Source organism: Aulostomus chinensis, chromosome 18 (assembly GCF_037954235.1).
Source record: "Aulostomus chinensis isolate RoL2024-O1b breed Wild chromosome 18, RoL_Achi_v1.0, whole genome shotgun sequence".
NCBI classification, from domain to species: Eukaryota; Metazoa; Chordata; class Actinopteri; order Syngnathiformes; family Aulostomidae; genus Aulostomus; species Aulostomus chinensis.
In genome coordinates, this window is record NC_141337.1 from 8,831,150 (window position 1) to 8,846,042 (window position 14,893).

At 42.1% G+C, this 14,893-nt stretch overlaps 2 protein-coding genes across 5 annotated transcripts; one reads left to right on the top strand and one right to left on the bottom strand.

Moving 5' to 3' along the window:
• The first annotated feature begins 622 nt into the window (after positions 1 to 622).
• epn3a (epsin 3a) lies at positions 623 to 11,936 on the top strand. 3 transcript variants are annotated; one of them, XM_086184666.1, is made up of 11 exons: positions 623 to 950; positions 3,291 to 4,057; positions 6,762 to 6,880; positions 7,519 to 7,596; positions 7,944 to 8,033; positions 9,289 to 9,372; positions 9,632 to 9,758; positions 9,931 to 10,104; positions 10,250 to 10,336; positions 10,421 to 10,654; positions 10,898 to 11,936. In XM_086184666.1, exons 2-11 carry the CDS (start codon positions 3,460 to 3,462, stop codon positions 11,191 to 11,193), a joined length of 1,887 nt encoding a protein of 628 aa, XP_086040792.1. In that variant the 5' UTR covers positions 623 to 950; positions 3,291 to 3,459; the 3' UTR covers positions 11,194 to 11,936. The 3 variants fall into 3 exon arrangements, with proteins under 3 accessions (XP_086040792.1, XP_086040794.1, XP_086040795.1); XM_086184668.1 differs by having other exon boundaries at positions 9,934 to 10,104; XM_086184669.1 differs by lacking the exon at positions 7,519 to 7,596.
• A 358-nt stretch (positions 11,937 to 12,294) lies between these two features.
• arl16 (ADP-ribosylation factor-like 16) lies at positions 12,295 to 14,852 on the bottom strand. Of its 2 annotated transcripts, none has more exons than XM_086184672.1 (5): positions 14,709 to 14,852; positions 14,305 to 14,359; positions 13,473 to 13,589; positions 13,280 to 13,395; positions 12,295 to 13,181 (listed from the first exon to the last, which is right to left on the bottom strand). In XM_086184672.1, the coding sequence occupies exons 1-5, from the start codon at positions 14,846 to 14,848 to the stop codon at positions 13,016 to 13,018; spliced, it is 594 nt and encodes a 197-aa protein (XP_086040798.1). In that variant the 5' UTR covers positions 14,849 to 14,852; the 3' UTR covers positions 12,295 to 13,015. The 2 variants fall into 2 exon arrangements, with proteins under 2 accessions (XP_086040798.1, XP_086040797.1); XM_086184671.1 differs by having other exon boundaries at positions 14,305 to 14,358; positions 14,684 to 14,852.
• Between the last annotated feature and the right edge of the window lie 41 nt (positions 14,853 to 14,893).

The window sequence follows — 14,893 nt, forward strand, 5'->3', positions numbered from 1 at the left end:
AGGTTGCTCCCAATTAGATTATTTTGTGGCCACAAGATAACTTGTTACAACAGTTTAATTCCTGGTCACTCTATGTAAGTGTTCCTTACATATGCATCAGATGTTAATCGTTCCCATGTTTTGATTGATTAATGGCCATCAAACGTAACTGTTCAATTACAAAGTGGCCACGAGATGAAAGTTTCAACTTGTCCCTTACACTTTGCTACCTCAGCAGTCATTAAATAAACTTTGTTCCCACGCTTGGATTAATTCGTGGGAAGGAGAAAGAACTTGTTCCCACAATGTAATCAATTCATGGCCACAGGATAATCAGATAACACTCACAGGCTTTGACTGATGAGTGGCTACAAGATAAAATCCTCCCAGGCTTTGATTGATTTCTCATGAGGACATGCAGGCTAACGTATTCCCTCTAACTTTGTTTGGTTTCACAGCCTATGATGTCATTTGTTGAGCATATACCGTAGTTAGGATTGTGCTGATGTCACCTGCTCCCCCCTCCACGAGGATGCGTCTCCAGCAGACCGGGCAGCGAAGGGTTAAGTCTGACTCTGCATGCACCCAGCAGGCCTACCTCCCTCTCTTCTCCTCCATCCATTTTTACGGAGTGTTTTCGGGGGGTTGTACCATCTGCACCAGCGCCTGCCTGCTTTACGAGCTGTGATACGAACACACACACACACACACACACACACACACAAATGCACACACACACATCCAAGTTTGAAAACTGTACAGTAGCTCCAACTCATTTTGGATTCATTCTCGCTTCACACGGATGTTTTTCTCGAGGTTTTTGAATATATTTCACACACTTGTGTCTCCCCTCCGGTCCGTCCCTCCCTCCCTTCCCTGTCCGACAGCAACGGACGGGATATGTGGAGAGGCGGAGGCGTTTCTTCCTCTAACCTCCTCAAGTTGGGACCCTGACGCGCTATGACATGAAGGTAAGAAGGGAAAGTGGACGCTCGGGAATCCGTTTAAGATCCTGAGGATTTCAGTTTGATGGTGGTTTTAACTTTAAAAGTCACAGTGGCACAGCTGAGTCACGGTGAGCTCGTTCACCTACCGAATGTTGCCCCGTTTGACGCAACGTGCACGGTCATTCGTCCTAGTTTAGGGCAGAAAGGACATGTCAGAGACACGGTCTGGACATGGATGTGCTTTCATTAGGTGGTGCGGTATTTTTGTTTGTTAGATCGGTGTGAGATTCACAGACAGGCAGAAAACGGCAACGTCCACTTTGAAATGGGAAAAAAGGAGGTGCTGTAGAATAAAGCCTGTGTGTACAAAGAGAAGCGGTGCCTTTACTTACCTTGACTCCCGTACAGGTTCCCTGAACGATTTATACAAGTTAACAAAATGGAAACAAAATTCCACATCTTTGGTTTAAGTTGTCAGCTTCCTGGTATTTTCACACCGTCAGAACAGTTTAACGTGAAAAGATCGAACCAGTCTAGTTGAACTTAATTTAGACTGTTTGGTCTCCTACACATTGGAATTTCTCCCCCGAAATCAGATTTACAATGTAAACCAACACAATTTGTTGCTCTACAGGCATTGAAATTGGAATGATAAAGATTCCTTGATATTACTGGGATCAGTAAGTCTTTCTTATCAAAGTTTGATAACAAGCTCTTGTTAGCGGGATTGAAATAATTCTTTAAAAATAATTCAATTTGACATGAAATCCTGGTCATGTTACACTCAAATTGTATGACACTCCTTTTAATAGTTCAGTTCTTTTTTCCTTTTCTTTTTGACAGAATTGAGTGGTGGTGATGGTTGGTTTAGCTTCTGTGACTGTGATTGGTCCAATTCAGAATGTTAGATATATGACATAGCTCATTAGGAGTGTAAATGCAGCAGTAACAGAGGCACCCAGATTAGATCGGTTAATCTCTTTGTTACAGTACCACTCTTCTGTTATTAACCATTGAACCCATCTCCTCATTTAACCCGTTTTAAGCAGTTTGAAGTAACAGGAAGTGAACATTTCACTGAGTAAATAGTGATTCATCACTCCAGATGAGTAATCCCAGCAACCGTAACTAAGACGGAACTATGACAATTTCTGATACATTGTGGCCAGCTCGGCCTCAAACTTCTTTAATAACACATTTACAAGCTTGTAGGACATCGTAAGTATGTCAGATATTGCATTTGCACTTTCAAAGTGAAAAGCCTGTATGGATTTAGATGAATTTCTTTATCATGCTGTCAAGTTTTACAATAACTGCATGAATTTTACACCCATCGTAAAGCAATTTTTGTCCCATTGGAAATTTTACTGACTCATTGGGTCGTTCCCGTTGTAAAATCAATCTCTTACTCCTTTTTTCAATGTTCTGGAAATGCAACCACATGACAAAGACTCTAAGAGAAGGGTCGATCCTTCACCTTTCACAATCTGTGTCTAAGTAGAATTTTTTCGTCTTTGTTTTCCGTTCAAACTCTTTAAAGCTCCACTTCTGCAGCAGTGATGTAATCAGGTCAAAAAAACCAGGGGAAGTGCAGCCCCTCCCGTTACAGATAACACTTGAAGGTAAAGGTTTCTACTGTACACCAGCACACTTGATTAGAATACCTGTAGTCAAGATGGTTCTTCAACTCGTAATCACTTTCTCTGTTTGTGTTTTGTTTTCATTTTGAAATTGAGTGTTGAATGCAGCTCAGAAGCTTTGCATTCCCACGGCGTTCTCTTCAAGTTGTTCCAGGGAAAACTGAGCTCAGGTGTTGAGTTTCACATCACTTGGAGTTGTTTTGCCCGCCTTTCAAATAACAATTCTCAATAAAACAAAAAAAACCAAACAAAACAAGCGATGATCTGGTATTTGTCCTCAGCCATGACATAGCAGGAATGATAATAATGTTGCCTGTTACTAAAAATGCAATGACTGACATTTTTAAAAATTCCAATCTGATTCTGATGCACATCCTTGATTCTTATCCTTATTGTTGTTCTTCGTATTACGTTGATGGTTACATCATGAAGCAGTAGTACGAAACCTCACAACAATTCTTATTAAAGTAACAAAAATAAAAATATGCATTGAATTTAAATGTATTAAAAGCAATTTATTTGAAATGCATGTCTGTATGGATCATGTTATGATACAGTTGTTTTATGGTCCAGCTTAGGAAATGAAATGGAACCTGGATCGATGTCAGCAGTCAATATCGGCACCTTATTCCGACGGTCCTGATCCGATATCCCGTCTGTAGCTTTTACTGTACTGGCTCAGTAATCTTTGTTTACACCTATTCTGTGCTCTCCTCTCCTGCAGGAACACATTCGTGGTCGTTGCTAAAGTTGCAAAGACGTTGACGTTCTTGCATATTTTTTTTCTTCCACTGAACTGATCCCAAACGAGCCACCTTGCCTGAGGCGACACAGTGGGCAGGCCTGCTGTTCCAGTTACCTTTTGCAACCTGTGAAACACTGCTACCGCCATCATGCAGACCTCATCGCTCCGCCGCCAGATGAAAAACATGGTCAATAACTACACGGAGGCTGAGATCAAAGTCCGAGAGGCCACATCCAATGACCCCTGGGGTCCTCCCAGCTCGCTTATGTCAGAAATAGCAGACCTGACCTTCAACGTAGTGGCTTTTACTGAGGTTATGGGTATGATCTGGAAGCGGCTCAATGACCATGGGAAAAACTGGCGCCATGTTTATAAGGCGCTGGCTCTTCTGGACTACCTGATCAAAACAGGTTCTGAGCGTGTGGCGCAGGAGTGCCGAGAGAACATATACACCATCCAGACACTGAGAGACTTCCAGTATATAGACCGGGATGGACGGGACCAGGGTGTAAACGTCCGTGAGAAAGCCAAGCATCTAGTAGCTCTGTTGAAAGATGAAGAAAAGTTAAAAAAAGAGAGGAGCCAGGCGCTGAAGACAAAGACACGCATGGCGGGGGTCACTAGTGGATTAGGATCTGGATCCCTTCCTCCTCCGTATCCAGGACGCCGAATCAGCCATTCCAGTTCAGCAGGGGGGTACGGGGATGAGTTTGGGAGGTGCAGAGGATCACCATCTTCCGTCCACTGTGAGTACCGTGAACACTCAAATGTAGGAATTTGGAATTCAAAGAATTATTAACAAAATGTTTAAAACACATAATCATTCATCAGTTTCAGCATCATTTCGATGGTGTTTGTGATAAGCAGAATGGTTCCTTCTTAATTCCTCCTCTGCAATTTGTCGTGAATTGCTCTAAAACCCAGTGAGCTGGAAGTGCTGCCTTCAGGAACTGAAAACTGGTTTGGAATTCTCAGAAGAGGAATTGTGGCAAAAAAGATGACTATGGTGGAGGAAGTAAAGAGGAAGAAGGAAAAAAAAAGAATTGAATGTGGAAGCATTCTGTATTTTAGCATAACTAATGCTGCTTTAGGAATGCCTTATATAATTCTGCAAAGGAACTCTTCACATAACTACTGATTTTTGAAAAAGAAGTGCCCTCTCCGTAAAGAGCTTCAGTTTTTAGTGTCTCAGGAAACTGAATAATACCTGGATGATTCTTCAAGCATGTGATCCATCATATCAGGAATGTACATGACAGGTCATGTGTCTTTTTGGCAACAGGTCAAATACGATACGCAAATGATTGAAGTCAAAGTGTTCGGTTCGGTTTAGCGGCCAACAAAGTGATTAACAGTTATAAGGAAGCGATGAATTGTCAGTTTGTTACATATTCCTCGGTTCTGCCCAGCTCCTGCAACGTGAGCTGTGTGCAGTGTTTGTACCAAGAGTTTCAGTCCTGCTCTGTTCTGACGGTTGGACATCTGCATTCCTGTCATTCTCCCGTTTACAGTCACGTCAGCTAAACTCGATTTACAAAAGAGAAGAGGCCCTGTTTGTGCCTGTCTCTAAAAAAAAAAAAAGTGAATTCCCAACTGGATACTGTATTTATTTGTTGGTGGAGATTTCTGTCACACAGTATTTGAGCTAAGGATGCTATGTCATAGAAGACAGAGGTTCTTGTGTTACACCATCTGAGGTCTGTGACTCATCAATTGCAGTTTAACCTGCACTTGAAAAAACATCAAGAAGCAGCATTTGGATGGGAAGCATCTACTTTGGAATTGTTTGTATTAGAAGGTGTGAGGCAGACCTGTGATTTTGCCCGTTTCATGGTCGCCACAGTTGCGTGTGCATATGGTATCTGAATAGTCAAATGTATTTTTCCTCTACTACACATCCCTCGCATACTTTTACAAGCCAGAAAGTGTGCCAGTGGAAACATGTGGTCAGTTACCACTTTTGAGCTCTGGGTGTGTGATTCAGTGCTTCTACAATAGGAGCACAGTTCACTACAGTTACACTCATGTGGCTATAGCAAGTAATTAAAAGCACTTGCAGTATCTGTTCTACTGTATAGAGCTGCAAAGGGGAGATTTTTTTGCTGGCCAGCCTTGAAGTTAGCATCACTATGGGTTTCCTGGACTAAAAGCCCAAGGGATTCATACATTGTATTTTTGGATTATTGCTGACATTGTTTTATGAGATAAACTGAACTGAGAACACACAACCTCAACACTATCACAACTAGCTCTGTACCTGTTCTGATTTTGGCGTGATGATGTTTCATGTCCACGACAACCTCTGTAGTCTCGATTAGCCACTTATTTGCTTCAGAATAAAAAGTGGTATTTGCTGAGGTGTTATAAAACAATGAAACCAAACGGTAAAATATCTTAAGCTTTGTCTTTGAGAGGAGGAAACAAAGGGTTCAGCAATGCTATCTCATCTCCTCTCTAACTTTGACAAGTCAGACAAACTGCTGAGATTGAGTTATATTCACATATTTACAGATATACAGAGAGATTTCTTGATCGTACAGAAATACGGGAATGCTTTGAACAATGAGGTGATGAGTTCTTTAGAGGTATTTTACAGTGTTTAGATAGATTTAATGTGTGTCGGGAAAGTGGTTATTCATATTCCTTAACAACAAGATTTTAGGTACATTATGATTTGATTATGATTAGCTAGTTTGTCATGCTACTGTCAGTCTTATACTCTCTCGTTATATTTTGCTTTTTGGCCTTGAAACAGTGAGTTATGATTAATAAATAATCAAACATTTTCCGTCAATTCACAGATAACTCTTCATTTAACAAAACATTATATGATAGCCTCCTCAAGCACACCAGCACGTGGTGAGAGAAATGCTCATGGATGGAGCGGTGGGGGTTAGGAGGTTGGTAGTAATTGCCAGGAAGCATTCCAGCTCAGACAGGGGATATTGAGGGGCAGCACAGTGGAAATGATTGAGCTCTGAAATCTGACTTTGCCAACATGTGGTCTGCTACCCGCTTTTATCCCTGTGACCCAAAGTCGGGCACTTAGACTGGTATACTGCCAGCCCCCCCATTCCCTCCAACAAACCTGGACCTGAATTCTGGAACCCACCCAGAGGATTTGGGGTAATAAGGTGGGCCCCTCTCCAAACCACCCATTCCTCTCCCCCTCCATCACCCCAGCTCTCCACACAGGCGCACCATTGTTCTCAGTGCAGAGTTAGGCAGACCGTGGCAAGCAATGCCAGCTGAGGTCCTAAACAACAGACGATGGAAGAAAAAATTAACATGCAAAAACTGTATCAGCTCTTTTCTGACCTTAAAAATCAGCCAAGTGTCTATGTTTTCGTTCTCTTACCCCTCTGTACCCATCTGTCAATGTTTTCCTCGACATCTCTCTGCTCCCCCTTTTGCCAGAAACACTCAGTCCCCTCTGTTTTTACTCTCTAGCTTCCTCTTCCTCTCCTCGACTTGCTCCCGACCTGGAGCAAGCTCGGCCCACAACCAGTGGAGAAGAGGAGCTGCAGCTGCAGCTGGCCCTGGCCATGAGCCGAGAAGAAAGTGAAAAGGTACTGAGCTCACACACACTGACAAACACACAAAACCCGAAACCTTACAGTACATACGCCTTCTTAGTAGCCCTATTGCTTATATGTTAATGTTGTAGTAAAATATTTAACAGTACCTCCATCTCTCTCTCTCTCACACACACACACACACACACACACACACACACACACACACACACACACACACACACAAAGAGTGATAGAGTTTATGCCCGTCTCTCCTAGGCCACCATTTCCCAGAACCGTTAACAGAAAGTCTCTGTCTCTGATTTGGTCAGTAATGGCTCTTTGATCAATCAGTGTGAGTGATGAAGGGTGAGGGAGCTGCCGAGGGAGTGAGAAGCCAGACAGGATGCGTGCATTGATCCGTAGTCCACAGCTGGACCTTATCTTCATGGGAAGGGTAGCCATTGCCCTCTCTGTAATTTCTGTATGAAATATACTGGAGTGTGTTGAAGCTTTCTACACCAGCCCTTGTAATCAAACATATCATTTTGATGATCTGCTCTGAAATTCCTTTCTATTAGATCACGTCAAATCAATTTTATCCTTAATGATTCACTTCCAGTAAACCCAATAAGATTTTTCACCTTTCGTTGTGATTCGTCTTCCTCTTAATCCTTCCTGCTCGATCGCAGCCACCTCCCACAGTGGATATTGATGAACAGACCCAGCTCCAGATCGCAATGAGCCTCAGCAAGGAGGAGGTCAAGAAGGTAGAGATGCACAGGGTCCAACCTTTTCTAATTCTCTTCGTCCCACACTAAAACCAACTTCACCACACTGCCCTTCTGGAACACAACTGCATGAACTACTCACCTTCTCCTCGCCCCAGATTTGATATGGGGACAACAGGGATATGTACCTTTCTCAGCTCACAAGAAACTAATCACTAACCACTCAAACTCTCCTCCTTTAGACCAGTACCTCCACACTCTTACCTGTTCTGGTGTCAGGGGGGTTTCAAAGGGATTCACCGCTTGTGTCTAATCTGGATATTTGTAGAACTGAATTGACATTAACTTTGAGATGCCAACACATATTTTCTGCTTTTTTGACACAGCCAGCCCAGCGCGCACCTGCCCCACTGGACATGGATGAAGAAACTCAGCTGCAGCTAGCTCTGAGCATGAGCAAGGAGGCGCATCAGCAGGTGGGGTTCCTCCGGGGTCCAGAGTTTGGCAGATAACAGCTTGTAATTTGAATTTAAATATGGGAAATGGACTCATTTGTATATAGCGCTTTTCAGGGTACTCAAAGCACTTTACATTATTGCCTCATTCACACACACACACACACACACACACACACACACACACACACACACACACACACACACACACACACACTGATAGTAGAGCCTGCAAAGAAGGGTGCCAACCTACTCATTACAAGCAATTGTGGGGCTCAGTACCTTGCTGAAGGACAATTCAACACAGTCACTAAGGGGAAGTGAGGATCGAACTAGCAACCCTTCTGTTACTGAACGGCCTCTCTCCCTCTGAGCCGTGCTAAGTAAGATCAGTGCATCCGCCTAAATCTTTTGATCTTCTATTATCATCACCAAGGAGGTCATGCGTGCTGTGGCATTTATTTATTTGTCTAGTTGCTTGTCTGTTGGCAGGATCGTCGAAACTATGTGGCCATTTTTTTTTTTTTTTTTTTGACCATGCTTAGTAATTTTGGGGGCGATTAGCCCTTGCACCACCAGGTGGCAACAGGAAATTACATGCCTTTCCACTTGGATACGCTTACTGTAGTGGGTTGGCTAGATCCATCTCAAATGAGAGCACACTGACAGTGTTAGGTGGTGCTACCACGGCAGGGTGGCCAATTTCATATTTCACCATAAAACGCAGGAGTGTTATAACAGGACACCACATGGGAAGACCTTTTCTTAACTTAACAGGTTTATATGAGTTTCGCCTTGAAGACATTCTGGATTGGTATTTGCTGGAGAGCAGTTGTAGTAGGAAATGTCCTCGTTTGTCATTTTACTTTAACTACGTGATTATTATTTCTGCTCTTAAAATGTTTTTTTTGTATACCCTCTCTGCCCGTTGCTTTGTCTCATTATATGACCGTTAGTCTTTTGTGTTATCTCTTGAAACCATTTTGCTCCACCTCACTCTTCCTGTCTCACTCTGTCTCTTTGTCTTTTGCCTCCCTTTTTGCCTCTCTTGCTATGCTAGTATACTGTGGCACAAAAGACCAGCTCTGTTAGAGATCACAGTGCTGCTCTGCTCTCTTCTCTGTGGCTAGAGAATGTTCTGGTTTGTGTCCATTCCACACACACACCAATCTGGCTTTTGTGTGCGCGTGCTGACTAATAAATGATGTGACAATATGTGAATTTGCCCGTTAGCCCTTATGTCTAAAGGCATCCATGTGTCTGTTTCCATTGACAGGAGCAACTCAGTCGTCAAGGAGACGAGTCAATGCTCCAGAAAGCTCTGGAGGAGAGCAAACGTGAGATGGAGACTAAAGGCGGGGTATGAAATATTGGGGTATGGAATATCTCAATGGGGGTGATTAAATACAGTGTAACCATACACTGGTTTTGCAAGTGCTTTGAGAACCTTCATTTATAGACCACGGACCAGTGCTGGTTCTATATCTTGACCAGCAGATTAAACATTTGTTTTCATAACATTACTACAAGTAATCACACTATTGTCCTCCAGGATGAGAGAACTACCAGTGAACACTAAGGCGATATACTGAATTAGCATGGATATTTTCTTGTTTCAGACGGCCTTCATGGATCTGGTAGATGTTTTTGCAGTGCCAGCAGATCCTCCACATGACCCTAGCTGGAACAAAGCCCCATACCAGGCATCTGCTCGCCCGGGGGGGACTGACCCCTGGGACTCACTGGGTGAGCATTGAGTTATCTGGGTATTTAAGCATTGAGGTGTAATTACAGTTGATTATTAGGTATTTAAAATTAGTGTACTGCAGTCTTTGGAATATATCTTCTGCTTATATGCTAGAGTGAATGTATCTTTGTAGAACAGACCTCTTCTCTAATTAATCTCTATTTTTAAAAGAAGGCAGTGCTAACACCTCTAGAGGAGACTCTCCCTGGATGGCACCACCTCCAAGCAGCCCTCCTCCACCATGGGAGCCAAGCCGTCCCCCCGGCGATCCCTGGGATACAACACAGAACAATGTCTCCAGCCTTAATGCTGCAGGCCGAGTGTGGGCCTTCCCCGGCAACACAGGTGTGTGAGTGTGTATGTGTGTTTGTGGATTTACAGTATGTCATCATAAAGTTCAACTGAAGTTGACTTAATTGAGTTTGAGTGAATAAAACAAGTCACAAAAATTAAATCAGATCTTGTTTTCATGTTCCTTTTGCTTCCTCAGATGTTGATCCATTTTCAGCCCCGTCAGAAAGAACAACACTTGCAGGAGCCATGAAGGAGCTCTCTCCCCGAGCTGGAAGCCCCTCAGGTGAACTATATCCTCTGTTCTCACTGTGGTTCTGTGCATCCCACTTAATAGCAATGTCACACTGCTCTCCTTTTCCACTATTAGATGGAGACTTGTTTGATGAAGCCATGGATGGAGGTCAGGTCAATATGAACGGGCGAGAGGACAGTCCTGAGCTATTTGACTTATCCCGGCTTGGAGAAAGCCTGGCGGCCCCCAGCCCTCGTACATGTCGTACCCCTGAGTCCTTCCTGGGCCCCACAGCAGCTTCTTTAGTGAATCTGGATACCTTGATTCCAGCAAATCCCCCAGCAAAGACAAAGAACCCCTTCTTAGCCGGTATTTAACATCATACTTGCACATATTTTTATTTTTAAATTTCAGTGTTTGATATCCACAGCGATAATATACATACATATCCAACAGTGAAGTGCTAAAATGAAAACCTTTAAATGCAGACATTTCTATATTTTCTTGACCATTTTGTGAAATCTTTATCAAGCCATAGGTTACAACTTATAAACGATCTAATTTAAATACCTAACGAAGCTAACCCTGTACGCACTTCTCTTCTTTGTGAAGGCGTGACTGCTCCTTCAACCACCAATCCATTCCAAACGGAGCAAACCAGACTAACTCTGAACCAAATGGGCTCTAGCTCCACCTCGGCAGCGATGAACGCCACTTCTCTTCCATACAGCGCCTCCTTGCCACTGCCTGCCAGCCACCAGCCTTCCAGCCTTCCCTCATCGCTTACCCACCCCACCCAGTCTGGTCGGGAACTGCCAGTGAACCTCCCTGAGCCATTGTTGCCCCTGTCTACAGCCAGCTCTCAAGGGTCGCAGGTCGCACAGAACAGTCAGAACCCTTTCTTATGAGGACACTGGAAAGCATATTTTAGTAAAAGGGGAATGTCATTAGGGTTTGCTCTTGAAATATCACTCTAACTGAATATCGAATTACAGCCCAAGGACTTGAGTGAAACCCCCATTCCTAGATGTTTTTATATTGTGGTATAACACAGTAACCCTTAGATTGATGCAAGCTGGTTCTGCTGCTCCTCTTGTCATGAAAGCGGACACAGGATATGAAAGATCAAACTTCCCATGCATCCGAAAATATTAATGTCATGTAAAACTTCTTGAAAAGCTGTAGCATTTTGCTAATCGGCTTCAGATAGAAACTACACACAAAAGCACAGGTTTTTTTCTATATTTTGTCGTTGAGGGCACTTCATCATTTCCAGGCAAATGTGTAACAGCTTTTTTGTTTAGTCAATAAGTCTCCTGCTCACTAAGCTGTTTGTGCGATTGGCTTAGATGGCTGCTGCTGCTGTATATAGAGAGATTTCTGATCAAAAGTAAAGATGTTACTTAATAACCTGTCCACTTCCTCAAATACTGCATCAACATAGTCAAGTTTATGGAGTTTCTGTTGGACCAGGACTGTTGAGAACCATCACTTTTATTATACTACAGTGAATGGAATTGCTGGGTTTTACTGGAAGACACTGGGGAATGTGCATCATATTTAACTATAAAAAGCATTATTAGAAAATGTTTGAATCATGAGTTTTATTAATTGCTTGTGAACCACTCATCAAATATAAGCGTAACCAGAAGACTTGGGTCGTATTATTTTTTTGCATTTTCTTACTTCCTTGACATCAATATATCTCACAACACAAGCACACATTTCATTTAACATTCACTCGATGCCCCCTGCAGGTGCATTATGATTATGCAGTTATGAGTAGTAACTTACAACCTTTTATTGTTACTAATGTTGACGTCTCATTGACAGGTTTGACTTAATTTTACTTCAGGGTGGTTAGTTTTTCATTTAGCTTAAGGTTTCCTCAAATGTTTAAAAAGAAATAATCATGCTGTGGCCTTAAGAGTTTTGCTTCGCACTACAATTAGTTCCTGTCAATCATACACAATATGTTGACTGACAGAAGAATCTAAACAAGTCAAATGTGATCATAAAGTAGATTTTTATACAGAAAGTAACACAATGTGCTCTATGGACAGTTATACATACCTGAAATGAACTTGACAGAACTAGAAAATGCATAAAAGCTAAATAAATTAACTTAAGGTACATATCATTTAGAGATATCTTCAATTAGCACAGAGGTTCCCAAACTTTTCAAATCAGGACCCCCTGAAAATAAGGCGCAAGGCACAACGCCCACTATCCCCAGAAATGTTTGGAGTATACAAATTTTGTACTCATACACACAATGAACACAACTGAACTGAATTCATTCTAAACATGTAAGGCCTTTTTCATACTTGGAAATCTTTTTTCAATTCTGGAAATCATCTAATGCCCCCCATCCGCATCTCGATACATCTACTTGGGGGCACCTAAATTAGTATACAAGTATGAACGACTGTTAAGTGGTACCCGTCCAGTCATTCCATTCTCTCTTGGCCTGACTGATACATCTGCCTTCACATTTACCCAGATACGCAGTTGCTATTTTCACTGGATATAAACAACAATTTTTTCTTGTCATGCTGTATGTACTACACCACCGCATGATTGAATACATTACACTGGATGACAAGCACTGTGGCACATGAACTCACTAAATCCTCACTTTGAAATGGCATTTACCCATTTTTTGCACGGTGAAATGTCAGAGTTCTTGTTGACATCAGTCAAGGTAGAAGCAGAGTAGCATGACTTTGTTCATCTGACCGAGATGGACTCCAGCCAGCTTAGCACCTCCTGAAGTCCCTCTCCAGAGTGGGCACTTACTTCTAAGGCTTCAATTGGCTGAGTTGCAGATGCAATGATGTCATCCAACCGGAAGAGTGACTGCACTTCCGTGAGACTCATAGTGCAGGGCATGTCCCTGGAAAAGATTGAAAGTAAAACAATGAGAAAACACATCTCTAGATCTGGACTCAGACATCTGAATGTATGTATTGATGTGTTTGTTTGAGGCATCACCTCTTGTTGAAGAGAATAAGCACAGAAGCACCGTGCAGGGGCTCAGCTGAGAGTACTGACAGCAGCTGGATACAGGATGAGGATATCTGAGCGATGTTGGCTGAGTCCACCATGAACTATAAAAAACATAAATGTTATGTCAGACAATCCAATACAGTCAAAACATTCAACTCAGCTAAGTGTCTATACGTACAATGACAGAAGAGCAATCATTGAAGTAACTGGGCCATATTGGGCCCATGCAGCCTCCCAGCTCCCTCACTGTCAGCTTCTTCTTCTTCAGTGTCAGGTCTGTCAGGTTAGTGCCAACCTGTGGAAGTGTAAACACAGCAGAGACATCGCAGAGAAAGGATGTCACATCAGTACTGACAATATTCCTGAGTGTCTGGGTCAATGAAAACTGGATGGGTAAATTCTTGATGCATTATCTCTAATAGACCTTTTTGAACTTACTATTGGTTCACAGTTAGTAACAAACTCTCCAAAAGAAAAGCTGTTCTTCCAAATACCTTAAAACCAAACTGCAACTTTATGCAAAGTAAATTTTGCCTCATCCAAGAAAAAAAGCCGCCCTCATGAAAATTTATCTGCCTTCAACATTTGAAATAATCTCTCAATGGGATAAGACAAACTAACTTGAAAAAAGAATTCACAAAATAGCAGATAAAGCCTTTATCTTATTGAGTTGCAATTTGTTAAGTGATTCATAATTATATGAAGTGTAATGAGATGACTGGAAATGAAAAAATACACAGGCAAAAATGATCCTTATGCATTGTGTTTTAATTCCCATTCGAGGCTGTACACAACAAAAATAAGGAGATAGGTGATGCTTATTTCTAAACCAGTACGATGCTGGTGCAAATCTGTAACCTGATTTTATGGCAAAGTTTTTATTGTTGTCAAAACAGTAGAAGTGGTTTAACATTAAGTCAAAATACGAGTATTACGGTAATATTAAAGTATTTAAACTGACAAAACACAATATGCACAAGTAGCTACAGGTACATCTCACTACTACTTACAGTTGGTAGAGTAGAAGGAGGCGCCCCTAGCTCCCCTGATCCCTGCAAACTGAGCTGTAAATATGAAGTTAGGGAAAAAGAAATCCACAGACACTGCGTGAACATTTATCTTTATAAAAACAATAAAGATGATTAATGCAATTCCGTAATTAACTTTTTTTTATATGTGAACTGTTAACAAATATAATCATTTAATAACATTTAATATTCTAAAATGGGTTATGTACCTAAAACGCATACATAAACATCGTGTAAACTTTTTTCCAGCATTCAGTTTATCCGTACCTCATCATGCTAATTTTGCAAGCTAATGCTAAGTAGCTTGCAGAAGTAGCCTAGCTGTGTATTTAGCAACGATGTTATATACTGGCTAGCTTACAGCATTCGACTTAACCCAGAGGATATTTTGAAGACGTTTTAGCAACAAGGTTTTGCCGACACCCGTTGCTCCGAGAAGAAGGCACGTTTCTTTCCTGCTCATTTCCGCCAGAACCATTTCGGACTTGAAGCTACCGGAACTAATATGTATCCGACGCAGCCTCATTAGGCACCATGGTGACGCTCACATGTCGGTGTAACGCCCTTGTGA